General features: G+C 36.1%; 1 protein-coding gene across 1 annotated transcript; it reads left to right on the top strand.

Moving 5' to 3' along the window:
- LOC132198645 (angiotensin-converting enzyme-like) lies at positions 1-9,507 on the top strand. The gene is made up of 13 exons (XM_059622796.1): positions 1-52; positions 4,835-5,129; positions 5,248-5,409; positions 5,695-5,803; positions 5,868-6,011; positions 6,067-6,255; positions 6,315-6,412; positions 6,467-6,636; positions 6,671-6,795; positions 8,011-8,254; positions 8,487-8,585; positions 8,644-8,787; positions 9,071-9,507. Exons 2-13 carry the CDS (start codon positions 4,866-4,868, stop codon positions 9,366-9,368), a joined length of 2,046 nt encoding a protein of 681 aa, XP_059478779.1. The 5' UTR covers positions 1-52; positions 4,835-4,865; the 3' UTR covers positions 9,369-9,507.
- The last annotated feature ends 18,048 nt before the right edge of the window (positions 9,508-27,555 follow it).

The raw sequence follows: 27,555 nt of genomic DNA, 5'->3' as shown, positions 1-27,555 counted from the left end.
ACGACGCACATAAGGCCCTCCTGCTTCCAACGGAATTTTCATTCGGAATTAAGTAAGTTGAGAGAGCGAGAGAGGCTGCCTAGCCCACCGAATACCACTATCAATGACTAAAGCTTCAAACTTTTCATTCGATAAGAAAATTTGCAGAATTTTTCCATCTGTTTACATATATTTTATGAAACCATTTAAGATGATTTAACAATTTTGTCAAGCAACGAACAAAAATAATAATAATTCATTTTGTTTGCATTTAGAGTGAAAGTGAAACAATTTATCGTTTTTTTAGTTTCAAATTATTATAAAATTTAATTTTTTTGCAAAATATATTATTTTCTGTAATTTTTTAATTTTCAACCATTTTCATTTCAAGTCGACATTGCAAGAATTGATTTAGTCTTTTTGAACATTTTGAAAGTCGCAAGATATGTACATTTTGATATTATGCAGGAAAATTGAAAAAAAAAATTATACTTCAATAGCAATGATATAAAACTTTTTAAAAATTATATTATATTTTCATTTATTTATTAATAATTAAACTGAACAGTATTTTAAATCTCTATTATAAATTTAATATTTTAATCAAATTTACTTGTATTATATTGATTTGATTTAATGTATTATTATGATTTTTATGAAGTCTTTTTATTCCTGTTTCCTAAATAAACATTTATAAAATTGACAGCTCAATTTTAATCATTCATATTATAGGAGATACATAAATTGTACATATCAACAACTAGATCATCGTCAATTGTGTAGGAATTTTTACTTTTCTTTTGACTCTCAACTAATTAAATTCTTATTATTAATAGATTAGTTATGTGAATAAAACCAAAGTCTTTTGCTTACCCTAGAAGATTGAGTAACACTTTATTACTTTAATTAATTTGAAATTGACTACACAAATTAAGTGACAACAATTACAATTATAACTGGCAGAGAGGAGAACAGAATTGAGGCCTGTGAGGTTGTCCTGTGCCCTTGCATTACAAAGTCCGACATCCCTGTGGTTCATGGTGATTTGAATTTAAAATCGGCTTTTCCTCGATGGGTTTTTGTGAGTTGTTTATTGTTTGAATTAAATGTCAAATTTTGTGTTAAAATTGTTATTTGGAAGAAAAAAATGTTCATTAATCATTACAATAATTTTTTTCACAGAAAATTGTCAATTTGAGAGCAAAATAATTTTTGAAAAAATAATTATTTTTGTTCTAATTTTTTTCTCAAAATGTTTACACGGCTCATGAATTATGGCTGCAGCCCGCAGCCAAAACATGTAGAGCAGGATATTGTTTTTCTGAAACAATAAACAACTCACAAAAACTCATTGAGGAAAAGCCGATTTTAAATTCAAATCACCAGGAATCAACCCTCGATCGTGCAATTCTAGAACAAAATCCCTGTGGTTGTTTTTACTTCATTTCAGCACCATTTCCTTTGCACTTGAAACAACCCACAATGTCATTGTTACCGCTTATTATTAATTTATTTAATTGCGTGTTTAAATAAATTGATATGGTCAAATGTTTTTTATAATTTGATCATTTATAATGTTAACAATTGCATTGCCTTTTTACAATTTTTGTAATAGAATTGATCGAAATTCTTGCCAACCAGAAATGAATGAAGGCCCTGAATTTTAGTAAAATTACGTCATACCTTGATTAGTGGAGAATAAATAACAATGAAAATAAAACTTTTTAACATCAAAAACATAATTCAATGTATGTGATTTAGAATTCATCATTGATTTATTCACAGAAAAGAATGACGAGAAGAATAAATAATAAAGAAAAAATTGTATTATTTTGTTGCCCGCGTGCAACATATGCAATAATTAGACAAAAATTTTAAAGTCTAAAAATATGTTAAATATTTCGAGTCCAAATCACTTTGAAGCAAATAGAAATAAACAATTTCGCCGAGCTTAACCTAATTTTAAATCACAGCAGCACGCTTTTAAAACCGACAATAACTGTGTTTTACGTTGGATCACCATAGTTCAGAATTAATTTCGCCGGCGCGCGAGTTTTGCCGTGTTAATAATTCGCGACGTCATAACCGAAATGATGATCGCACGTATCCCATTAGCCGCGCACATGCAGCTCTGCTCGCGCGCGCGTCGCGTTGCAAATATAAATTAGAGTTTCACCGAGGCAGTGTGTGTAATTACTCGGCTCCCACTCAGCAGCGGACAATGAGCATAAATACGCCGGTGTTGCATTCTACTGTAATAATGTATAATTCAAGCGGGTGCGGCCGGCGCGCATAAATCTCTGCCCTCACCAGTCACGTGCTCCAGACCAGAGGTGCTCGAGTTGCTTTCGACTTTGAACACGAAGCTATAAATTAAACCTTGGCTGCGCTCGCAAGATAATTGAATTTTGATAAAATTTTAGTGCACCGAGAGCAGCGCAGTCAATTTTAGCGCTTAAAGTTAATTCGCTTTGTTTGGCCAAATTGGCTGTAAAATTTATGCACCTGCAGCGATATCAATCAAGAGTCGATACATTGATTGAAAGATTGGAAGTGAGTGACATATTAAAACTGATTAGATTGCACACATTAAATACAGAGTTAAAATATCATTTAATTTTAATTTTGTTTACAGACAAATAAATTATATTTTTTGTGCACAATTTTTATAAACTCTTTTTAGTCGGAATTTAGTTATCTAAATAAATTGAGAGATCCTCAAATAGGAGCAGGTCTTTTATTTGTTCATACTTCGTCTTAAATGTTATACTAATATAATTTGTAAAATTATTCGTTGAGCAAAGAATCGCGAATAAGTAAAAAATTATGTTTTAATAAAAATGTACAGCAAACCATTCACATATTATTTTGATAATGATTACATAAAATATTGTTTGCAAAATTAAAGCAATTAATGTAAAAAAATTATCATTTTATTTCTCACAATTTAAGTTACCGTTTTAAGAAATTGAGGCATTTAATTACTAATAAAGCATTGTCCTGCAGTGAGAGTGCTTTTCTTAATTGAATGATGATATCACGACTGGCTGATTTTTCACATGTCAACCGCAGCACTTCCGCTTTTCGGTACCCTTTGTCTGTCTGCGGGACAAGTGATGGATGGGAACGATTATTAATTTGAGCAGAGTGGAAACGCTCACGTGGCAATTGGTTGGAAAGATAAAATAATTGATTCCGCTAGGCCCCATACAATTTTAATAAGTCTTGAATAATGCAAATATTCCAAGATTGGTTAAAATTTGAAAAATAATTTATTTTATTAGTATTAAATATGAAATTATTATATTAATTAATTCGCTGGATTTCACTACCCGACTGGATGAAAACTCGCTGAAATTGTTGTTAATTCTTTGATACGTAAGGGACTTTTTATTTATACGAATTATTTTCACAATTTAAAGTTTTATAATTAAGAAATCTAATTAAGTGAAAAATTTGAAAATGCGCTTAATATAATAAATTTATTTATATGATATAATTATTAAATATAAATTCTACTCTTTATTTTTTCTTATAATATTTAAATAATTTGTTAAAATGAGTGTGATTTTTATTGATTTTTATAATAAACGTTTTAAGATCAACATTTTTTTTAACTATTTTAGTTCTGTTCTGCAAAAAAGCATCTCATTTTCCATTTCGCTGGGCAGAAAGTGCAAAATCAAAGATGGTGCTGTTTTTTGCGGTGAAGCGTTTTTCTGCGTGATCAATCTTGGCGAAGCGTCGGCGTCAAATTTAAAATTCAATCTTTCAGCGAAAATTCGGTGGCGGCGTGAGCGATGTGGGTAAACAAGAGTTTGGGCGGATAATGCAAAGGGCTGTTGCTTTTCCACCTGCGCGCGCGAAATATGAGCAGGCGATAAAATTGTTTGATGGAAGCTGCGATGCTGATGGGGCGCCGCCGTCAAATCTGTGACGCTCTAGCTCGGCGGCGCATAAAACGCGCGCGGCGCGTTTCTCGTCGTAAAAAAACAAACTACCACGCCTCGTCGTCCAAATGATATGCAAATTTTTAGAAATGCTCTCTCTCTCTCGTATAATATCGCGCACGTATATAAATTCCGCCTCGTCAGGCAGTTTGCACGGGCAAAAGTAGCAGCACGTATGGGCAAAGAGGGCCTTTTCCATCATTTTGACGCCTTTCTCGCTGCGCTGATGGATAATTAAAAGCAGCGCGAAGCTTCTGAATTTCGCCTAATGGGCCATATTACGTTAAAAGCAAAGCCAGCTTTCCACCCGCCTTTAAGATGAGGTAAATTAATCATTAAAATGCGACTAAAAATTATAATACAAATATTAGAGTGTCTTCAATATTAAAACAATAAAACAAGCATCAAATTGATTAAAAATTAAATGAAATTGTGTTTAAATTTAAAAACTAACAATTAATAAGTTCCTACTATGGCCCAGTTTGAGATTGGGGAATGGGAATTGAGCTGGAGTGTTAAAAAGCATAATTATTTGCCTGATTGTCTCATTATAAATAATTTATTTTAAAATTTTATAACTATTTTTTAAAAGCGCTACCTTAGAAAATTAAAAAGTCTTTGTGTTTTAAAGTTTTTATAACAGTTGTAAATTTTAAAATTAAATCCCACCTTTCCAAATGTTTTTTCAACTAGTCCATAAATAGACAGGCAAACATTATGTTTTTTTCTGTATACGTGAAATGAGCGCCTATCAGTCATGCCATAAAACTTAATCTAAAAGCGCAGGTAGAAAAAGCTAATTAGTGAACAGAACAATCCCAAGAGGAGAGCGCAAGGCTATCCTCATCTCTCTCTCACGTTATCTAATCTAATCTTATATTTTGATTCGTATTCAATTTGCCCAGGTCGTCATTCCACTCAGCCACCCGAGCACAAATGGCCGCTCGCGCGCTGCTCCTGCTGGCCCTCGTGCTGGCCACCGAGGCCGCCGTGCCGAGGGTGATGAAGATCAAGCCCCTGGGCAGGGCACCCAAGTCGCTGACCAGAGACCTCAGGGTCCCCGGACCTGAGGAACAGGCCCTCACCGAGCATCTCACTGGACCCTACGAGACCGAGGCCACCTCCTTGTGCAACCAATTCGTACTTGCCGACTGGGGCTACTCGACGGACATCAACAACCCGGCCGCTGAAGAAGCTCTGGTTCGTTTTTTAATTTTTATTTTAGAAAAATTAATTAATTAATGAAATCTAACTAAAAATCCAAATAGGAGAAACTAATATTTTAATTCAGTCTTGTAAATTAATTTTTTTTCTTCAGCTCAACGAGACGCTGAGGTTCGCCGCGTTCTCCCAGCAGCAGTGGGAAACGTACTTCCGCGACGCCAATTGGGAAACTTACGAGCAAGCGGACGTCAAGCGTCAGGCCATGTTCCTCTCCGTCCTGGGCACCGCCGCTCTTGACCCTGCAGCACTTGAGCAGGTAAAATTTGATATAATCTGACATTTGTAGCATTTTATCTCACTCGAAAACATGTACACACTCGAAAACATGTACACTCTTATCAATTCTAAAACTTCTGCAACTGTCGGTATGTCTTTTTTGTTTGCTGATAACAAAAAGCTCGAGGGTATTACCCAGGGACACTTATTTATTCAATCTTGGGTTTTGAGATAAGGAGTTTTGAATATTCACGCAAAGTTTAGTAAAATATAAAAATAAAACTAGAATAAAAATAATGATTTCAATGAAAAAAAAATGTTTTAGTACAACAAAGAGATTACCACGATGACTGGCATTTACGGCGCGGCTCGTATCTGTCCATACACAAACCAAAACTGCGACATCGCCACAGAAGGCATCCGTCTTGAACCGGGTTTGAATTTAAAATAAACTTCTTTTATAAATATAAAAGAAAATTTAAATCTCGTCATGCATAGATATGGAGACTGTCATTTCGGGATCGCGAGACTATGAGGAGCTCAAGTACGTGTGGTCGCAGTGGCGTGACGCGTCCGGCGCCAAGATGCGCACCAACTATCAAAACTACGTCACCTTGAGCAACCAGGCAGCCCAGGCTAATGGTTAATTTAATAATTTTTCTTATAAATAAAGGTCAAGCTAGAAATTTTCCATCAGGTTACGCTGACATGGGTGAGATGTGGCGTGCCGACTTCGAGACGCCCAACTTCCAGGCCGACATACAGCGCCTGTGGCTCGAGGTCAAGCCCCTGTACGACAGGTTGCATACCTACGCCCTGGCCAAGCTCAGGGAGGTCTACGGTGCGCAGATCCCCGACGGACCTTTTATTCCGGCGCACATTCTTGGTAATTTTAACGCTGGCGATTAATCGAAAAAATTATTTTATTTTAATAATTGTTCCCAGGAAACATGTGGGCTCAGTCTTGGGACAACATTTACGACATTCTTGAACCTTTCCCGAACGCGACCAAAATTGATATTACCCAGGCCATGATTGATCAGGTGCGTGAAGTATTAATTTTTGTTCTCAGAAATATTAAATTATCACATTTTCAGGGCTATGATGTGCCCCGAATGTTTGCGGTGGCCAACGAGTTTTACACGTCTCTTGGTTTGGAACCGATGGAAATGTCATACGGTGACCTGGCCATCATTGAGCAGCCCGATGACCGCGATATTGTCTGCCACGCTTCTGCCTGGGACTTCTGTGATGGACAAGACTTCAGGTAGGATATTTTTAAATATAAAATAAATATTTAGAATAAAGATGTGCACCAATGTGGATGAAGAAGATTTTATCACCGTCCATCATGAGCTTGGCCACATCGAGTACTTCATTCTCTACAAAGACCAGCCTATCACCTTCCGCAAGGGTGCCAATCCTGGTGCGTATTTAAAGAAAATGGTAATGATATAGTACGCGCGACGAGTTTATTCATAAGTTGGCAGACCACTTAAGCTCCCGAGTGAGTGAGTGAGTGAGTGAGTGAGTGAGTGAGTGAGTGAGTGAGTGAGTGAGTGAGTGAGTGGAGTGAGTGAGTGAGTGAGTGAGTGAGTGAGTGAGTGAGTGAGTGAGTGAGTGAGTGAGTGAGTGAGTGAGTGAGTGAGTGAGTGAGTGAGTGAGTGAGTGAGTGAGTGAGTGAGTGAGTGAGTGAGTGAGTGAGTGAGTGAGTGAGTGAGTGAGTGAGTGAGTGAGTGAGTGAGTGAGTGAGTGAGTGAGTGAGTGAGTGAGTGAGTGAGTGAGTGAGTGAGTGAGTGAGTGGAGTGAGTGAGTGAGTGGAGTGAGTGAGTGAGTGGAGTGAGTGAGTGGAGTGAGTGAGTGAGTGAGTGAGTGAGTGAGTGAGTGAGTGAGTGAGTGAGTGAGTGAGTGAGTGAGTGAGTGAGTGAGTGAGTGAGTGAGTGAGTGAGTGAGTGGAGTGAGTGAGTGAGTGGAGTGAGTGAGTGAGTGGAGTGAGTGAGTGAGTGGAGTGAGTGAGTGAGTGGAGTGAGTGAGTGAGTGGAGTGAGTGAGTGAGTGTGAGTGAGTGGAGTGAGTGAGTGAGTGGAGTGAGTGAGTGAGTGGAGTGAGTGAGTGAGTGGAGTGAGTGAGTGAGTGGAGTGAGTGAGTGAGTGGAGTGAGTGGAGTGAGTGAGTGAGTGAGTGAGTGAGTGAGTGAGTGAGTGGAGTGAGTGAGTGAGTGGAGGGAGTGAGTGAGTGAGTGGAGTGAGTGAGTGAGTGGAGTGAGTGAGTGAGTGAGTGAGTGACCGGAGGTCGTCTTGCCCCATTCTGAACCCATCCCGAGGGCCCCTATTCTTACCAGCAGTCCCCTACAATAAAATTGTAGGCAAAGAATTGCGTCGCGCGTGCTATACATATTGCCGAGGAATATTTGATGAAATATTCGGTTTTCTTAACAATTATACCGTCACCAGTATTGTACGCGCGACGTAAAACCATTATTGTATGCGCTACGTAAAACCGCTTTTGAACGCGCGACCTGATACTTTTAAATGGGAGCATAAGTGCTGCCAACTTATGAAAAAACACGTCGCGCGTACTATAACATTACTAAAAATTCTTAGTTCATAGGTAATTTTATTATTATTATTATTTTTAAATAAGGATTCCATGAGGCGGTTGGTGACGTCATCGCCTTGTCTGTGAAAAACCCTCAGCATTACGCGACCATCGGCCTGCTCCCCGAATACACAGACTCGTATGAAAATTCCATCAACACGCTGCTGCGCTTTGCCCTGTCCAAGGTTGCTTTCTTGCCATTTGCGGTGCTCATTGACAGCTGGCGTTGGGAGGTCTTCTCTGGAGCCACACCTGAAGCCAATTGGAACACGCGCTGGTGGCAGCTCAGGTGATTGTATAGACATATTTATATAAAATTTAATCCCATTTATTAGAATTTGTATCTATTCAAAATTTGATTCAATTTCTGCTTACACTTTTGTATATATATTAAAATTATATATATTTAGGATTTTATAAATATGAGCAATTAAAATTTATTATAATATAATTTTTTAATTTAATTTCACATTTGATTTTACTTACACAATATATCCTCAAGCTAATTTTATTGTTATTAGGGAAGAGTTGCAGCTGGTTTCTTCACCTGTTCCACGCACTGAGCAACACTTTGACCCTGGCGCAAAGTTCCACGTTCCTGGAAACTCTCAATACATCTCGTAATAAGGGAAAAATCCACCCGTTTTCTTTATATTTCATGCAAATTAATGCCCTTAGCTACTTCATTGCGCACATTCTGCAGTTCCAGCTGCACCGCGCTCTGTGTATCGAGGCCGGACAATACGACCCTGCTAACCCGGACGTCAAGCCGCTGCACACCTGCGATATCTACAGGTCGACTGCCGCCGGCACCAAGCTCAGGTGAGAAAAAAGGGGAAGATTGATTCAAGTTTTCCAAAAAATAATGAGAAAATTTAAGCAATCTGCCACTCTGTTTACTTTTATCAAAAATTCAGCAAAATTAAATAGGATTTGAAAATTCTTTAAATATTTTAGCAAATTCAATTAATATTTGCATTTCATTTCCTGAAAAATAAAACTTTTAATTGCTGACGATAAAAAAAAAATTAAATATCAACTGTTCATCAAATTATATTTATTTATTTGGTTAAAATTTAATTTTTGACTTTTATGATCCGTGTAGAAACGGACTGGCGCTCGGTGGCTCTCTTCTTTGGACCGAGACGCTTCAGCAGCTGACAGGCGAGACTCAGCTGAGCGGCACCGCTCTTCTTGAATACTTCAAGCCCTTGTTTGATTTCTTGGCGCCCATTCCTGAAGTTTCCCAGCCTCAGCCTCTGGTTGGAGCCCAGGAAGACCCTCCGACGGAACCTGTTGACCAAACAGTTCCTATCGTCGTTGGCGCCGTTCTCGGTGCTGTTGTCGTCATCGCCTTGGTCGCTTACTTTGTCAATCAGTACCGCAACAGAAACAAGGATTAAGGAGCTCTCTATGCTTTTTTTTAAGATAAAAAATTTTTGCATGGTGTTGCAATATGGTTTGATCAAATCAAAGTTCTTCGTTCGGAGTATTTGTAAACCTTTTGCTCAATAAATAAAAAATTTACACAAGCTTAATAAATCTTGATAATTTTTATTTCTATTGGCATTGATTAAGTAAGGACGACCACTGAAAAAAAATTCAGAAAATATCCACAAAGAACCTTGGTCGATATTAATTAATGCTTTGTTTTCGTTCCGGTGGCTTATCATCATCGGCTGGATGTGTTGCTGGGAATAATAGATTAGACCGAGGATTAATTTCTCCTGATCACGAGATCCGCCTTATCACCTTTGTGTGCCTGCTGCCTTTGATATAGATTTCTATTTTCCAAACGCAATTACCAAGCAACAATAATAAAAAAAAACCATATCCTTTGAAAGGAGTTTTAAAGAAAAGTGTCAACGTGGCGAGCAATTCGATTGCTCCGATCGATCGCTTTTTGTAACCTTTGATTCCCATCCGCTCATCCGAGGCTCTCTCGCTCCCGCGCGCGCCACCCCGATGACGTTTTATTGAATCCAATCGTCCCCCGGGAGGTGGAGAAGCAAGCCCAGTGTGTGTTGAAGAGGTATCGGAAGTAATTGCATTGTTCTTTTTTTAAACTCCCTTCGGTGCATCCGAAAAATAGCAGCGGCAGTAAAACGAATTGCAGAGGAAGAAGAAGCGCGATAAATCAATATTTTTTTTAGTGTGTTTATGCGTATGGAAAAATGTAAGGGATGCGAACAGGAAAAATTATGTTGCTACATAAAGGGGACGTGGAATAAATTCGAAGGGAGGCTGAAATTCAATTTTCATATTTCTCACTTCCAAAATTTCCCTAAGGTGATGAAATCATATATTTTTCTATAGAATAGAATAAAATGTTCTATTCTCTTGGCTGTCTTTGATGACAATTAAATTTTTTTAATTTTTATTTAAAAAAAACGTTTGTTAGAAACAAATTAAGACCTTTAAAATATTCACGCATCAAACAAAAATTGATAAAATATTTTGTTATACAGAAAGTTTTTAAAATCTGTAAAAAAAAGTTGGCATTTAAAGAGGGAATGAAATCGATTAAAAAGCTGGTACTTTTTGATAATTATAGTAAAAAAAATGCTTGAGGAGTCACACAATAGGCTCTGAATAGTGGTGGGAGCAATAAAATTGTGACATTTGTTTTAACATTTTTAAATTTTAATTGAGATAAGCCCTTGTTCTTATTCAATCTTGAAAATACATTCTATTATAATATAAAATTTAAATTTGGTCCAATTTTTCAGCTCATTCTCCATTATGTCATCGCTTCTGCATTATTACAATAGACCTTTTGAATGTTGGGTTAACATTTTCAACTTCAGACAAGCTTCCTTGTTCTAAATACGCACATTTCATATTTAGTGTCGGGGTGGCCTTAAGCACGTGTGCACAAGTGGATCGGGAATAAAGTGCTGTCGAGAATTATGAGGCAGAACGTGAGACTATGGCAGGGAATCGCGTTTCCAGCGTGCCATTTGCTCGGGATTTAGTCCGGCATTAGCAGAAATGCGCGCCCCGCCATAAATTATGCAAACCGAGGAGCAACACACGTGCTTCTGTTTTGTTTGCGATCTCTTTCTCTTTTAAGACGGCCGGGGCGGCCGGCAATGGGGGATCACGTGTGCATTTATATTTCATTTGAATTCCTCTCGTGGCCCCGACCGGCCGCTCTTCTATCGAGTCAGGGCACGTTTGTTTGGCTTTCGGGAAAATACAATAAGCTGCTTCTGATTCCGACCAAAATCCAAACAAATCTATTTCACTCCATAGAAACGCTGAGACCGAATCTCAAGGGAGTTGAAAAAGAGCGGAAAAAAGGGAAGGATTTGTGGGTAAAAATTTGCATGGGGTGAACAAATATAAAATTAACAAATTATTTTTATATTGAAATCATGTGCCACTTATAAATTATGCTTAAATGAATTTGTAAATATTTAACAAGTGAAAGTGAAAGAATGTAACAAAAATCAATATATTAATTATTTTAGCAGACTGAAATTTGCATGAAAAATGAATCAATCAACTCTTGATTGTTCCATTTTGAGCTCCTCCCCCAATCAAATTTGCGTTTCAAGTGAGGGGCGATCTCGTTTTATTAAAATCGGCTGCATCTCTGTCGTTTTGTTGCGCGAGAAGGTGACGAGGCAGGATATTAAAAAGACTTTGCGGAAGGGTGTGCTCGTCGTGCATGCAGCACATGAAAGGAAAGCGCGCCGGCGAAATGCGCTCTCATAATGGCATCTATCTCTGTGCTCGTCACATCAGCAGCCCGAGGTGCAACACACGAGATATTTTTTGCTCATCCGATGCAAACACGGCGTGACGCGCCCTCGATCACCTCTGACACTCGGGTTCAACAAACGCTAAATATTGCATTAACAGAGAGTTTCCTGATAATTGCGATTATTATTTTTTGCTAGCCATATGAAATGAACAAGTAAAATATGAACTGTAATTTATAATAGTAAATATCTATAATTTTTTCTTCCTTATAATCAGATTATAAAGCTATATATGCGATCTGGTGTTAACAATGTGGGGAAATTGGCCGATCGGCGTTTTTTAAAATTTTCAAGAGAACCATAAAACAAATTATCTGCTCCAATTTTCATAATCCACTTATTCCAGATTCCAATTTTTGAACATAAGTTTAGCATTTTATTGTGGCTTTTATGTGAGAATAAATTGTGTAAACCTCAATCTTGCGCCATTGCAAACAATTAATAGGATGACTTTGCTATTGCACGCAAAAACGTACAATAAAATGAAACCGCTTGTGTGGTTTTTTAGTTAATTTATAATTCAATTTAAATAAATAAAAGTAAAATTAACGTTTTAAACAGAATATACATTTATTTAATTTTTATTGTAAAATATATTATTATTAATTTTTTATTTTTAAATTATTTAATTTTTTTATTTTCAATTAGAACAAATTTTTACAATACTTACTATTATTATTGTAGTTTTATTTAATTATAAAATAAAATAGTAACAAATTTAAATATTATCCATGCGACCACGATCATGCACATACAATGTAGTCAAAAGAAAAATTTCTTGATTATAAATTTTATATTAACTTTAATTTTCAGACTACTAGCACTAAGATTTTTTCCAGAAATTACAGTGTTTAAAACAAATAAAATATACCTCTGCCCCCAAACCAAAGATTGTTTCAGGCATTCCAGGCCTTTTGTCAGAAAAAAAAATAAATAATGAAGGAAAAGTTGTTAGTATTTTAAACAATAAATAATTAATTGTTTAATAGAGAAAAAAATTAATTTCAATTTCTACGTTTATAATATAAGTATTTTATGAATTGAGAATAATTTTTGAGTATTGAAATTTTTAGTAACGTTGGATTTAAAAAAAAAAATCATCTATTTTTGATATGGTTTCGGAAATTATACATGTACACATATAAAATGATTTTAGTAGGGAAGGTTGCAAAATTTTTATTGGTGCAAGCTTATTTAAAGATTTATATAAAAATGAAATGTGGATATTTATTTCAGGGGCTGGTGACGTCGACAAATAATTTTAGAAATTTCATCCAATTACCGGCGTGTGTGTGTCAACAGCACACAGCGGGTCAACCCAAGTCCAATTCGCGACCGACGCCGATAAATCACGCGGTTTAATAAAACAAAAATCAGGGTTGACAGTCGGAATGGGCCATTAAGATGACTATCGCCGACCGGAGCGAAAAAACACACACACATTCTTTTTCAACGTGCATTTATGTGCGCGCTCGGCTGCTCGTCGAGTTATAAATCAAGAGAGGCGCATTAAGTTATTTCCTGCTCCTTTTATGGAATTATAGAAAAATTCATTCATTTCGCATGAGCAGACAGAAAGGATGGTCATTATTCTAATGCACCTCGGCCACCGGTAGCAGGAAACGCGCCCGAGAGCAGAGACCCACCCTCGATCTGCATTTTCACTCTTCGAACGCACGCGAACTTTATTCACTCAGATATCTATCGAAGGAAAAAACCACCCACACTCGGCTGCTAATCCATAATGCATAAACTTAACAGCTGCAAAGAACTGCGAACCCCGGCACGCTCTCCGACGAGTCCGACTGTCTGTTTTGACTCGTGGAATATTTAACAAAAAGCGAGAGGGAGAAAAACGCTGACAAGCACCCTTGGGTCTGCACACACGTCTGGAATTTTTAAAAGCCATAATCAAGTTTTAAAACTATTATCCATTCTGGAAAGTGGATACACAAAATTATTTTTGATTTCACCATGGCAGATGGGGCTGTTTTGATCTTGGACGTTTTAGCTCAATTCTTCCTGTAGTGGTGTTGCCGATTTTTTCCTTCCAAAAATTCACCTTTTTTGATAAAAAATTTTTATAATTATGCATTTTAAAGTAAATTAAAGGCAAGGATATTAATAATAAAAAGAAATTTTAGTTACAATTTTTTTACAATTTTTTGAGAGCCATGAGTAGTCCAATTCTGTTATAAATAGTCTGAAATCACCTTTCAGTTGCTTATGTTTCCTTACGCAATCTGAAAGTGTTCAAAATGAATTGCATAATTATATAATAATTAAAAATTGAAGGTTGCAGATTGTACTAAAGATTGAATCATTAATCTTATAAATTTGTTTGAAAAAGTTGACACTCGAGGAGATGATCAAGGAAATGAAGCGATCGGGCTTTTCCTCGTTGCAGAAAATTGTTTTGAGATTCAAAAAACAAATGGCTCTACTCATTGCAGAAAATGGAGCCATTTGTTTTTTGAATAAAAACAATTTGCTGCAACAAGGTAAAGCCCGATCGCTTCATTTCCATCTTTTAAATTATTTAGTTGTATATTTTATTTTTTGCATCTTGCCCAATAAGATCTCAGGTAAAAATCTCAGGTTTCAAATTACAAAAAAAAAGATCAAATTTCTAAGGCATGGACACAAAATATCATAATTGATTTGCTTCTTTTTTTAAAAGATTAATTCAATATTCATCTAATTGTAAAAAGTGTTATTTTGTCTTATTATTTTTTTTTTATGAATTTAGCTTTTATTTTATTATTTCAATTTAACTTTATCTTCGCCGATCGCGTTTCAATGTTTTAACGTAAGCAGCTCTCGCATTTCAAGGTGTAAGTCTAGATAAATCTATTTGCGGAGAGAAAAACGCAGCCGCCGGAGTCCGGACGGACGGACAGGCGGACGGACGGACGTGCAGATGAGCGTGATGCGTGCCGCGAGCACATTAGAACGAGGCCCCGTGCGCGCATTTTAATGACCCAACACGCGCATGTACAAGAGCAGAACAACTTTCATATATAATTTCTAACTGAAATAAAAAAAAAATAATAAAATATAAACTGCCTGGTCGACAGACAAAGCGAATGTATGGAGTGCGGCCGCTAATGCGAGTCTATTGTGAAAGTAATCGTCCGTGCTGCGCCTGCAAGTAATGGGCGCGCTTTGTTTTTGATTGACCCCGGCACGGATTGTTGTTTGTTTGCGATTTGAGCAATTGATTTTTCCATTTAGTGAACGCAATCAAGTTGATGACGAGCCGATTTCTATCTTTGATTTATCAGGGTTGATGGAATTGCAGGACGGTAGCTGGTGAAAAATGGAAAAGAATTAGCATAACGTGGGATTGACCTTTTTTGAATATTTCTTAGCTAAAAAAACTCTTCTGTTTGTTTGTTGCCACTAAAAATAAAATAAAATAAATAAATGTTTGTTTATGGATAAGTTTTCAACCTATAATTTCAACTTATAATTATTATCTTAGCACTTAAGGCAACAAAATGTCATTAAATAACGCTTGAAATTTCCGTCTACAATAAATTTGTTTTATATATTTCTACAGTTTCATCAGAATATAAGTCTATTGGTAGATTGAAATATTGAAAGTCCACCAAAATCTTTGGGAAACTAAAGGATCTTAGAATAAATTAAATTATTTTGAAAAAGAAAAACCCATTAATCATAAGAGATGCAAATTTTTGTCTGTGTATGTTATAATTTATAACCAATGTAAATTTGATTTAATTTAGCTCATTCCAAATAGCCAGGGCATTTTATTCGGATTATTATAATTATTATCATTCTTTATAGACTTATTATTATCATTTTTATTTTTAGGATTAAAAAATTCGACCATTTTTAGTTGATTTTTTTAGTAATTCGGTCTCCTTTCTAGCTGGTTTTGCCAAGACAGTAGGTTTTAATGAATTTTTTAATTGGTATTTATTGTTATAAAATGCACGAAATTAATATATAAGATTTTAATTGATTTTTTTTCCTTATAAATTTTCGTTTATAAATGTGCGCTTAAACAATTTTGACATTTCCAGCAGCGTATTATTTTTAATGAGTGTTGTTTGATTTTGGGAGCAAAATTTATAACTTTTAAAATTTTAATACTTGGAAAAAGCGCATATCATATTTTTCTATTAATTAGAATATATTTTTCATCTATGGATAATATTCTATTCCTTGTTTTCAATAAAAGAAAACATGAAAAATGGCTTTATTTTTCTTGTATCTGTAGCTTAAAATAAAAAACAAAAAACTGTATGAAAATAATTACTGTTTAAAATACATAATGACATTAATGTATGTTAATTAATTAATTTTTTCTACATAGTGTGTTACGAAATTTCGTGGAAATTTGGTTTGAAAGTCAGGAATAACCTACTAATTCTTTTAAAAAAAGTCTGTCATTTTATTTTCAGACGCATTGAGTCGGAAATTGAAGAAATAGTCGTTTTTAAATAGGTGGCAATCGTCATGAAATCACTTGAGTCCTATTCGTAATGTTCCGAGCGACATAAAAAAAGATGATCGACTAAAATGCACGAGGGATCCACAGATGTTGTTATGCAGAAACAAAATAATGTCAATTAAAATTTTGTATGCAAACAAGACTGAATAACGCTCAAAAACTTATTAATTTAAATTAGAAACTCAAAATATTCTTCATTTTTTTAGTGTTCATAAAAAAGCTTATGGAATATTTAAAAATTTTGCCTATGAATTGGACAGGAACATAAAAGCCTGTGACAAATATTCATGTGTGACATAATGAAAATCATAGCATTTGTTCATCCCATTAAAATTGTAGCCTGTTACTGTTGAGACCATTAAACACTGAATGACCAGAGCACTCTTAAGCACTGCAATTTTTCTGCGAATGCATTAGCAGCAGAGATCAATTTATATTTGTCGTGTGTGTATGCAACGCTGATCTCTCGTCACTCACTCTCTTCGGCGGCTCTCGCAGCCGCAGAGTCGATGGCAGCTGTTACAAACAAAATTACACACCAGCACTATAGCAGCAATAATAATCGTTCGCTCGCCCCAATCATGCATGTTGTTTGATAAATTGTGTGATTTATGATGGTTATCGGACTGTCCGTCGGCCGCGTGCAGCACCTCGATCGCCGCGGCGCGACCGCACTTTCACGCCTCGACAAATTGCCGGCGCCGAAACAGCCCAGCACTCGCTCATTAAAGCACGCGTCGTTTGCCGTTTATAAATAATTGCCTTTACACTGTGTGAATTTCGATTTTACTGCCAGATCCTGCGCGAATTTCAATTTCGATTATTTATTGCCCAAATAAAAGACATAAGCAATTTAATCAAAAAAATATTTGAAGAACAAAAAATTATTTATAAAATATTATCATAAACTTTTCATCTTAAAATTGAAATTTCCATAATTTTGTGAGTCATCCATCGATATAGAATTGATTTTTTACTCTGCTAACTGATGCATGGCAAATGGGACGGCTGAATTGTTTGGACAGAGAGCAGCTGGCCTTGCCGCTGCAGGACGCGCGTTTAATTTAATTATTTGTTTGCCAAGTTAAATCGATGCGTCAGCCGAGTTAAAAGGACGGCGCGAGTAGCCTGCCGGACAAATGTGTCCATTGTGCGACGCATCGATCTTCATTTGGCGCTCAAAGGGCTCATCTGTTTAGTCTTTGCTCTTAATTGCCGTCTTTTCTTGTTCAAAATATGTCTCCACACAGTTTTCATTTCATAATTTCTTGTTTTTCATACGAAAGAGTTGAATTGTTGGGACTTCATTAAAAATTTATTTGATTTAAAAAATTCATTTCAAATAAATGTCCCCTTAAACCAGGATATTTGTTTTTATATTACGCTATAGTTGGAAAGTTCGGAAGATTTGAATTTATCTTTATCAAAAATTATTTAATCTTAAATGAATATTAGATCTTTTTAATTTTTATTTATAGCGACCATAAATTAATTTTGTCATGTCGTTGGCTGCGCGGACAAATGGCCATTCTGGGGTGGCGCCCCTACCGTCTATTGCATGGAACTAAATGGGATGAAGTGGAGGGGATAGTGGCCATTTGGCCGCGTAGCCGACGATGTATTATTATTTAAAGTAATTTAACAAATTTCATAATTTTTTAATTCAATATTTACATATTAAGTTTAATTTAAAATTTTTTAATTAAATACGTAGAATTTTGATTTATTCAATAGGTTTATTGATTTGATCATAAGTCGCTAAGAAACGAAAAACTTAATTAACTTAATTTTTCTTTAATTATTTACAATCTCAAGGCGCAAATTTCTTTAATATTTATTTATTATATTTTTTTAATGAAATTGAACGAAATATTGATAAATCAGAATTCTTTATGGCTCTGTTGATTTTCCCATTTCACTTATCCATTTATTTTTTTTTATATATAATTTCTAATCAATGTTTTAAGTGTTTCAGAACTGGGAACTTCCCATAAAAATGACCGCCAATTTAAAATTTGGTCTCTTCTCTCTTTTCCAGCGTCGTCAATTCAAATAAGTGGCTGCGGTCGCCTATTGCTGTGCGAGCAAATAGCCCTCTGATTACTTTTCGTGTTTTGTTTACCATGGTGCGGTGCACTCGCCCCCAGAGCTACTCGTCCCATTTCGCCGCGCCTGGAGTCTAGACCGACCGACGGACGCACACAGCACATATTATATTCGGGCATAGGGATGAAATGCACCCGACGTGCATTATTGTGCGCAGGGGTCCGTCTCTCCCCCGCCTGCCGAGGTTCGATTTATCTCTCTGCGCGTCTCGGTGTGAGCGAAACTCCATCAATTACAAACTACTACGTACGGCGACCGGCCATAGAAAGTCGCCCTTGCAGACGCGGCGCGGCCGACTTGAAAAATAACGCAACTTAACACTCGCTCTTCCAGATTGATCTTGTGAAAGAAACCAGAAAAGTAAACTAAAACCGATGGGAATTTTTCGGTAGGATGTCAAGGTCAAAGATGATATTAAAAATTGATATTTAAAAAGGAAAAATGATTAAAAAAATTAAACATAAAATTTATTTGCAAATTTTAACATTTAACATCTAAATTCACCCATTTATTTTCATTTTTGTAAAATTTTGGAGAAATTTCATCTTTGTAGTGAAAAAAGCTTCAGAAAAATGACTGCTAAAAATTCGCAATTGAAAATTTGAAAAATTTTGATGCAGTCATTTTTAGTTTTTTAATTAATTATTTTCGGTATAATTAGAGTACAAAATAATTATATATTAATTTTATCTTTGTTATTTTTCATAAATAAGATGTTATGTCATTGTATTTTTTATCCTTTTTTTGTTTTTCTTACAAAATATAAATCAACGACAAACAAATTACACCTGTTTAATTAAATGATGAACAAAAATCCTCTTAAAGATCCTCTCCGGTCATTTGCATTGCTCTCGATTCTGAAAGATTGCTAAATTTCGAGTATATCTTGTGAAAACACTATTTGAAAATTCCAAACCGTTGCGTCTCAATCAAAAGAAAACCTAAATACGAGAGATTCGCGCGAAAAACGTGTGAGAATTGAGTAGCCAATCAGATCCATCAGTTTGTTCCAAAAACTACAGAATTTGGCCACATTGGCGCTGCGATCGCTGATTTTGCCAAGTTTTCTGCATCGCCGTGGGGCATTAGTGGCAAAATCAGCGATCGCAGCGCCAATGTGACCAAATCCTGCAGTTTTTGGACTTAACTGATGGATCTGATTTTCTGATTGGAAACTCAATTCTCACATGTTTTTCGCGCGAATCACTCGGTATTTAGGTTTTCTTTTGATTGCAAAGTAACGGTTTGGAATTTTCACACAGTGTTTTCACAAGATATGCTCGAAATTTATCAAACTTTCAGTATAGAGAACAAAACAAATGATTGGAGAGGATCTTTAAAATAATTAGCAGTTTTTCATGAATATGTAAATTTCAAGATTGATTTGGTTATTTCTGTTATTTTATATTTCTCTGTTTCTGAATCAAATATATGTAGCATCAAATTTTTTTTACAAATTAGTCAAAAGTAGTTTTTTTTTTTACTGTCAGTATTTTCCCTACAGTGAGACAATTTTTATGCAAGCCCAATGATTAAGGTCAAACCAACCGTGCTCTAATATAATTAAGGGTGATTATATTATTATTTCCCTTGTGCGCCAACAAAGGACAAAAAGCGCTCGTGATTTTAATGAAACGCTGCAGCGCGAAACGATCACTCAAAGCGGACGCTCAGGTGTGAGCGACATCGCAAGTGACACGCAAGACATGACGCGCTGCACAAAATAATTAATCACGAGAGATCGACCCCCGCTTGCACCCCTTCCACAGCACCATCCCTCTCTCGCGCTGATGAGTTCAATTTGAAATTTTTATCAGCGGCGCATTTTTAATTCGATCTCTCGCATTGTTTGCTACTCTGCATACAACATGCCCCCACCCACCCCTTGTCATACACATGCACACGGCATAGCTCGAGGGTGGGTGGCTCAAGGGGTGCGTGCGCGCGGCCGAATGCATGAGTCAGCCGCCGCCGCTACTGACTAAAAATATATAAGAGGAGCGAGATGAATTCGCCGCGTGCACTTGCTCTCGTTGTTCCGCGTGGTTATTTATTTATTTTTGTCGGCTAAAAAATGCGCGCGAGAATGGGGGTTGGGCGGGAGAAGGGTTGCGAATTTAAGGGGAGTATTGTATGTATAAAGCTCAATCATGTACGCAAATTTTTCACAAAGCGGATGCTCATCTACAGCCGCCAATACAAACCTAATTTTATGACTATTGAAATGGAAAGAATCTTTTTTTTAAACCAAAAATTTATGTTTATATTTTTGTTTATTTTTCGAAATTTTTATGTTACATTGTTTAGTTGCAAATTAAGTTTATTGGTGTGCCACAAGGCAATCTCTGCCTCTCGAGATACATCATCCAAATATTCAAAAATTATAAATGAAAAAACTACAAGATTTGAGAAGAGAGAAAAACAAAATAATATAACATAACAAGCTTTTCTTTTCAGAAAAAAAAAATTTCTTTCAATCGTTATTGTAATTAATTTATAACTCTTTTTGTTATGCTCCTGCTCAGTTATTAATTACATATTTTGATATTATTATTTATCATATTATTACATACAGTTTTTATTATGTATATCATACCGAGTATCAACAATCAGCAGTATAAATATTGATTCTGATTTATCAATTTCATTGTTAAAAAAGGGGCGTCTGCAACTATAAATGCTATATAAATTTAAATTACATGTTTATGTCCTACATATTTATTGAAGTAGCGTAAAAATAGCTTTAATTACATTAAAAAAATATTAAAATTAATCTTTAAAATATATAATTTATAATAAAAAAATAAATAAGAATTAAAAATGTATTTTATTAAATTATTTTAATATAAATTATTATTTTTATAAATAAAGTTTTATTTTTGATTTAATATTTTAGTTAAAATTTCAGTAAAAATATCTAATCGCAAACAAAGACATACATTTTTTTTTTAACTTTTTTAATTTTAACTCTACCTAAAAATAGGGACTTGTGTAATGCACATATTTAAATGTTAAAGTTTCACAAAATTAATTTGTTATGAACTTTCACAGACAGAAGGGCTACGGGCAACAGTCATCATTCAAGAAATCGTCAATTAACAGATTTTTAAATTAAAGCACTTACATTAAATGATAAATGCTCGTGAAAGGGGTTATAAAGAGTGTCGCTTGAGACATTTGAAAGGCGCTCCTAATTCCAAACAGCCCCTTGGCGCGCGCCTATAGCTCTTGAGCATTACAATATTTTGCTCGTGCACGGGATTTGGGAAATGCATTCGCTTCCCCTCGATGACTATTTTCTTTCCACCCATCTATCTAGATATTAAAGTCCCTCTATATCTCCACCCTCCCCCCGTTACGTCCCCCGCTAATGCCTGCCGAGCGAGTCTATACTTTCGTTTTTACCCCCTTGCGACGGCGGTGCACTTGCACAGTACTCTAGTTACACTGCCCCCGCCAGTGCACGCGGACGCACGTTCCCACCGCTCTCCTGAATCCGCAAGACTGATTTTTTCCTACAACTCTCGCGTGTTTTTGTGTGTTTGTGTGTTTTTTCCACCGAAGACTGAATCCGGATTCTAGAGTGTTTTCCGAAGTGCGTCCGAAAGTTTCCACGATGTTGGTGTCCAACATGACGGTGCACCCGCACCACCAGTCCCAAGCTGCGGGTCACGTGTACCCTGAAGAGATGACCTTCAGCCTGTCGCCACCCATGCACCTGCCGCCACCCTTGAATATGCCACCCCTGCACCAAATCCACCACGCTCAGGTGCAGCAGCAGCAGCAGCAGGTGCAGGTCGTGTACCCGATGGTGCCGAAACAACCGGCGACGCCGCCGTCGGACAAGGACGGCGACGCCATCAAACTGTTCGTGGGGCAGATTCCGAAAAACATGGAAGAGGACGATTTGCGTCCTATGTTCGAGGAGTTTGGCAAGATCTTCGAGCTCACCGTGCTCAGGGACAGAACTACTGGATGGCACAAAGGTAGGAAAACTTCACAAAAGCAAAGTTATATAATTTCGGGAAATTCATAAAAATCTATTTACTTTGAATGTTTATTGATCCTAATTTTTCTGCCATGAATAAGTAAATTATGAAATATTTTTTTAGAAACAGGATAGCAATAAATAATATAATTTCATTTTATGTAGTTTGATTGAACCTTAAAAAAAATTAAATTTACATTTCAAAACATTTTTTGTTTTAATTAATTGTAAAACAGTTTAGACTTTTAACAAGCTTTATATTTTAAAATCTTTAAATATAAAAATTAAACGTTTAATTATACAATTTATAATAAAATTGTTATTAAACATAATTATTTTTAATTTTGTAAATTATTGAAACGTATTTTTTTTATACAAAAATCAAATGTCAGTAACGTTGATCCTAATTGTATGAAGATAGCCAAACAGAGAGTAAAAATCGGTAAAATTTATATTATTAAACATAATTATTTTTAATTTTGTAAATTATTGAAACGTATTTTTTTTATACAAAAATCAAATGTCAGTAAAGTTGATCCTATTTGTATGAAGATAGCCAAACAGAGAGTAAAAATCGGTAAAATTTATATATTCGTGAAAACCACAATCCAAGGTTATATACCATAACTTTTCCTCTCTGCTATGACTTGGGATACTATTTAATTCAGAAATTAATTGGATATTAAAGATTGATTTAAATTTAGAAATTATTTGTCATGCGTCCTGCATGATATACATTACATTTTGTATAAATTATTTAATATTTGAAATTCAGTTCCAATTTTTTTATTATTGTAAATTTTTATTATATAAAAGAAACGTGGAATCGATCGGGACACGCTTTTTCACCAATGAACCGGCTCAGAAATAATTTCCACTTGAGAAGCACTTCTCTCTGCTTCTTCTTCTTCTCTTCCGCTCGCGAATATTTTACATTTCGAGGCCGAAAACGCGCGCGCTCGCTCTTGGCCCTCTGCACGCCGCTTTGTTTACAATCGAAAGCACGCTCGGCTCGGCTCCCCCTCCTGAGAAAATGGTTGTTAGGCAACCTGTGCGACAAAAGAGCCGTGCGCGATGCATACTCTCTCTTTCTACTCGGCCTCCCTTCGGCACTCTTGCCTTCTATCATGGCTGCCGAGGGGAGCGAAACTCGAAAGAGAATGAGGCCCTCTCGCGCACACAGTTGCAATCCAATTTCGTGACGTGGAAAAGAAAAGTTTTCGAGTGGCGGGTTATCACGAGAGAGATTCAACAAATTAAACTGGGAGAGCCAAGTCATTTATTTATTTGTTTATGATAGCAAGTGACGGCAGTTGCGATTAAGAACGCCGGTTTGAAAAACTTTTCTCATATTGTAATACGTACGTCGGGGGAAACCCGAGTTTTGTTGCTCAGACTTATAATTTACGACCCGTAAAGAGGAAGTGAATCTGATTAAATTTTTCAAATAAATTAAGGTTCTCATTTATTTTTAATATTTAACTTTATTATTGTCCAAATTGTTGAAAAAAAATTATTTGAAAAGTAAAGAAATTGTTAGAAAAAACGGCACCACTGCTAGATAATTTTTTCTAAAACTTCCGAGTTAAAAAAACCCATTCGCCGCAGTAACTTGACTTGGTTTTTATCCTTATCACTTTATCACAAATTTTGCCGATCTTTCAACTATTTTATGAACTTGTAATTATTTATTTGAAAATTAAATTTGCTCGTGTTATTAAATATGAATATTTTAATGAACTTGATCATAAATCACTAATATTTTTTGCTGTCCGACTTAATTTAATAGTAAAAGTTTTGATGCAGGCTGCATGCAGCAAATGCAGTGCGGAAGTTGTTAAAAAAAACTGCACCAACTCTGATCATAATTTTCACGCAAATCCTCGAGCGTGTATTTGATTAGCGCGCCGGGCACGAAGAAAAAAGGCCAAGCAAACAAAACGAGATTAAAACTTTGGTCCACTAAGTGTGATGCATTGCAGTTCGCGCCAAGTTTACGTGTTTTTCCTCGAGTCCATTACACGGCTTTAATTCAGAACCAAAAGCTCTGCAAAATGATAAATGAAAATAATTGCTGGAAATTTCCACGCTTCGGTATAGTTAATTTTTAAACTTGGCCACTTCTTCATTTCAACACATTATGTATTATTTCCTTGTGCTAGTGAGAGGCACCCTTGAGGACACGTCATCGTGGGCGCCCCCCTCCCTCCCCGCGCGGTCACCCCCGCTCACGCACACTCTCACTCACTCACCCCAGCAGCGGAGACACGCACGCCTCCTTTGTCAAGAATGCAACCCTCGGACAAAAATGATTTTTCTCGGCGCTCGCGTCTTCCTCTAATTTTTCTTCCCTTTTTGCCCGCGTGTCCTTTCTTTTTCTTGCCTGCTTTTATCTCGCGGGAGAGCAGAGAGCCGAGTGAGTAAGACACAAAAAAGAGCCGGCACGCGAAAATCCATACTTTACAGCGAGAGAAGGAAGAAAAAAAAGCGAAAGAGAGAGATGCGTGCGCCAAATTTAAATTAGAGACTGACAAGCACTCACCAGAACTGCTAATGGCGGAGGAAACACGTGATTTCGTGCCAACGTTTGCCTCAATTAGTTCCTATTCAATCGAAACAATTCTTATTTAACTAAGTGGGGAGAATTTCAAATTAATCAAGGGAGAGTGTCTTTTGAGTAAATCAATTAACGAGCTGCAATATTTTTATTTCATCTCGAGTGCTTTGAAAATTCATATTTGGTTTGAAAGTTTGCCAACAAAGTTCTCTCGAAAAGTTGCAAATGAGGCTGATTAGCCGGAAATTGGCGTTTTCGACACTATTTTAAACGAATCAAACAGCCCTCGCGTGGGCCGATCGTAAAAAGTGGCAGGCAGCATTGTTTGTTTGCCGTAAGGGCAGGAAAAAGAGAAAGTAGTTGGGCTTACGTGCGCACCCGGCTGACATGCAATCGCGTTTTGCAGTCTCGGAGAGAAAGAAAAATCGCGAATTTTCAGCAAGGCAATAATCGCGTCGGCGTTTTTGTCGGGCCAGAAAAGTAGTTGTTTGTCTTGGAGCAAAAAGCAGGTCAGCAAAAGAGACGGAACTTGGTGTGCAAAAAATAATGTTATAGCCCAAAATGGGATTAATTTTGGACATTGTTGCGGCTACAAAAAAATTAAGCATGCATGAAAATTCACCGTGAACGTCGTCAAAACGACGAAATAAAAGCGGCTGTTTGAACCCTGCTGGGGTGGAATTTCACCAGCGGATTTAGTCCAACTGGCCAATGATGTGCGAAAATCCACGCTGCTTTGCATCGCATGCGAGCCTGATACCGTTGGGACGTGGTTTTCCGCCTTTGACGCGACGGTCTTGTTGCGAAAGTAAACAAATGGGCGACGAGAGGAAATTTTATCGTGGAATAACTGAGAGAAGGAGATAGAAAATATTTATGATTATTTCAATTCGATGCTTATTGTTTAAGAAAAATAATATACTGCTCTGCATGTTTTGGCTGCGGGCTGCAGCCATAATTCATAAGCTGCTGTGCAATTATTTTTACAAGAATTGGTACAAAAATCGATCTTGAAAAATATTTATCTCTTAAATTTACAACTATTGGGGAAAACTATTCAAACTTATATTTTCACACTAAACAATTTTTATACAAAATTTGACAATTAAACCAGAAATTTTTCAAATCAATCAATTTTTTATTATTCTTGTCAAAATTGTGAAACTTGTGTTTTGAGCGTACCTTTCTAATCTTTGAATTGTTTTTAACGAAAAAGTTTTGGTTTAAAAGAACAATATTTATTTTAAGATATTGATTTTTGTATTTATTCTTGTCAAAATGTTTTCACAGCTCAATAATTATGACTGCAGCCCATATACATGTAGAGCAGGATATTGATTTTTCTTGAACAATAAATAACTCACAAAACTGTTGAGGAAAAGCAGATTTTAAATTAAAATCACCATGAATCAAATCTGGATCATAAAATTCTAGCTCATCGAATATTTTTAACACAAAAAGTACTTTTACCTTCATTTTTTTACAGAAAACGTGATATTTTCCAGGATTAGTTTTTAATTATAGCAGCTGGAGATCGAAAAAAGAATTTTTATAAATCGGTTTGCAGTGTCAGAGTAAAAAGTGTTTAAATGATCAATTTTATCATCCAAATTATTGTCGCTCCCAAATTTTAAAATTCTGAACAAGTTAGAAATTCACCTAAAATCGGATATTTCAATCATAATTTTACCGTCAATAAAGTTATATTTATTTATAAAATAATAGCTGAATCGATTCAACAATTAATTTATTAATTAAATTGAATCTTTAAAAAATTGTTCAGAAAGGTCCAGTTCAGTTATATTGTGAGTGTTAATAAATTTTTACAAAAACGTTTATTTGATTGCAAAGTACAATTAAAATAATTAGGAGAAAATTTCAGTTTATTTTTTGCATTTTTTTTTCATAATTTTTATTATATTTTTATTTTTGGATCAGGCCAAGAGTCTTCTTCTTGGCCTGTGCATTTCTAACCGCAATCTTATAACTATTTTGGTATTTTTAGCATTTATTTTTTTAATTTTTCCATAATAATATTAATAATAATTCATAATTAATTTTAATATCATCAAAAACCGTTTTATGACTAAGAAATCTGTCGCCATTTCGTTGTAAGCTAAAGATTTTTATCGACAAAAAGTTCACTCATACCACGACTTGAGCCTACAACCTGCGTATCTCTGATATGCATCTGCAAAAATTCCATCAAATTCCAACAGCTTTTAACAAGTTTCTCACAAATTAAATGAATTTTCTGACAAGTGAACAATAAAAACATTTTTACTGAAAAATTTCAAAGAAAAATTTCGCATTGAAAAATCAAGCACTTTTGATGAGAGAAGGAACAGCGAATGAATGTGTCGATAAATCATTTCGAGATGTGTCATCGTTATTTCGACTGGTGACTGGCGAAGGTCACGATTTTCGACCTTGAGTGAAAAGCGCGTGGCGTGCTCGGGTCGAACAGCATCCGGCGTTTGGGCACGTAGGCCCGGTATGGGTTGTGAGGGAGGGCGGCGTGGGTGCCGGCGTCGGTCGGAGGCGGCCGCGGGGGTGCTGGCGTGAGGCGGCGGGGGCGCACAGGCGCACGAGGTGGTGCCGGTGAGCGGCGGGCGCGTTCCGCACTCCCACACTCCGCCCGCGCGAGAGACGTGATGGCCGCGCCGCGTTCCAGCAGAGACAATGTAAATAG

The sequence above is a fragment of the Neocloeon triangulifer genome, unplaced genomic scaffold, assembly GCF_031216515.1.
Source record: "Neocloeon triangulifer isolate White Clay Creek 2 clone unplaced genomic scaffold, ASM3121651v1 ptg000013l, whole genome shotgun sequence".
Classification (NCBI taxonomy): Eukaryota; Metazoa; Arthropoda; class Insecta; order Ephemeroptera; family Baetidae; genus Neocloeon; species Neocloeon triangulifer.
The sequence above is the reverse complement of the archived record's forward strand: the minus strand, read 5'-3'. Positions and strand labels throughout refer to the sequence as shown.

Excerpts from the sequence above, each read along its gene's own strand:
- LOC132198645 (XM_059622796.1), top strand. The coding sequence starts at position 4,866 with ATGGCCGCTCGCGCGCTGCTCCTGCTGGCCCTCGTGCTGGCCACCGAG. Across the intron at positions 6,413-6,466 it reads CCCAGGCCATGATTGATCAG|GGCTATGATGTGCCCCGAAT; the intron begins GTGCGTGAAGTA and ends TCACATTTTCAG. Across the intron at positions 6,637-6,670 it reads TGTGATGGACAAGACTTCAG|AATAAAGATGTGCACCAATG; the intron begins GTAGGATATTTT and ends ATAAATATTTAG.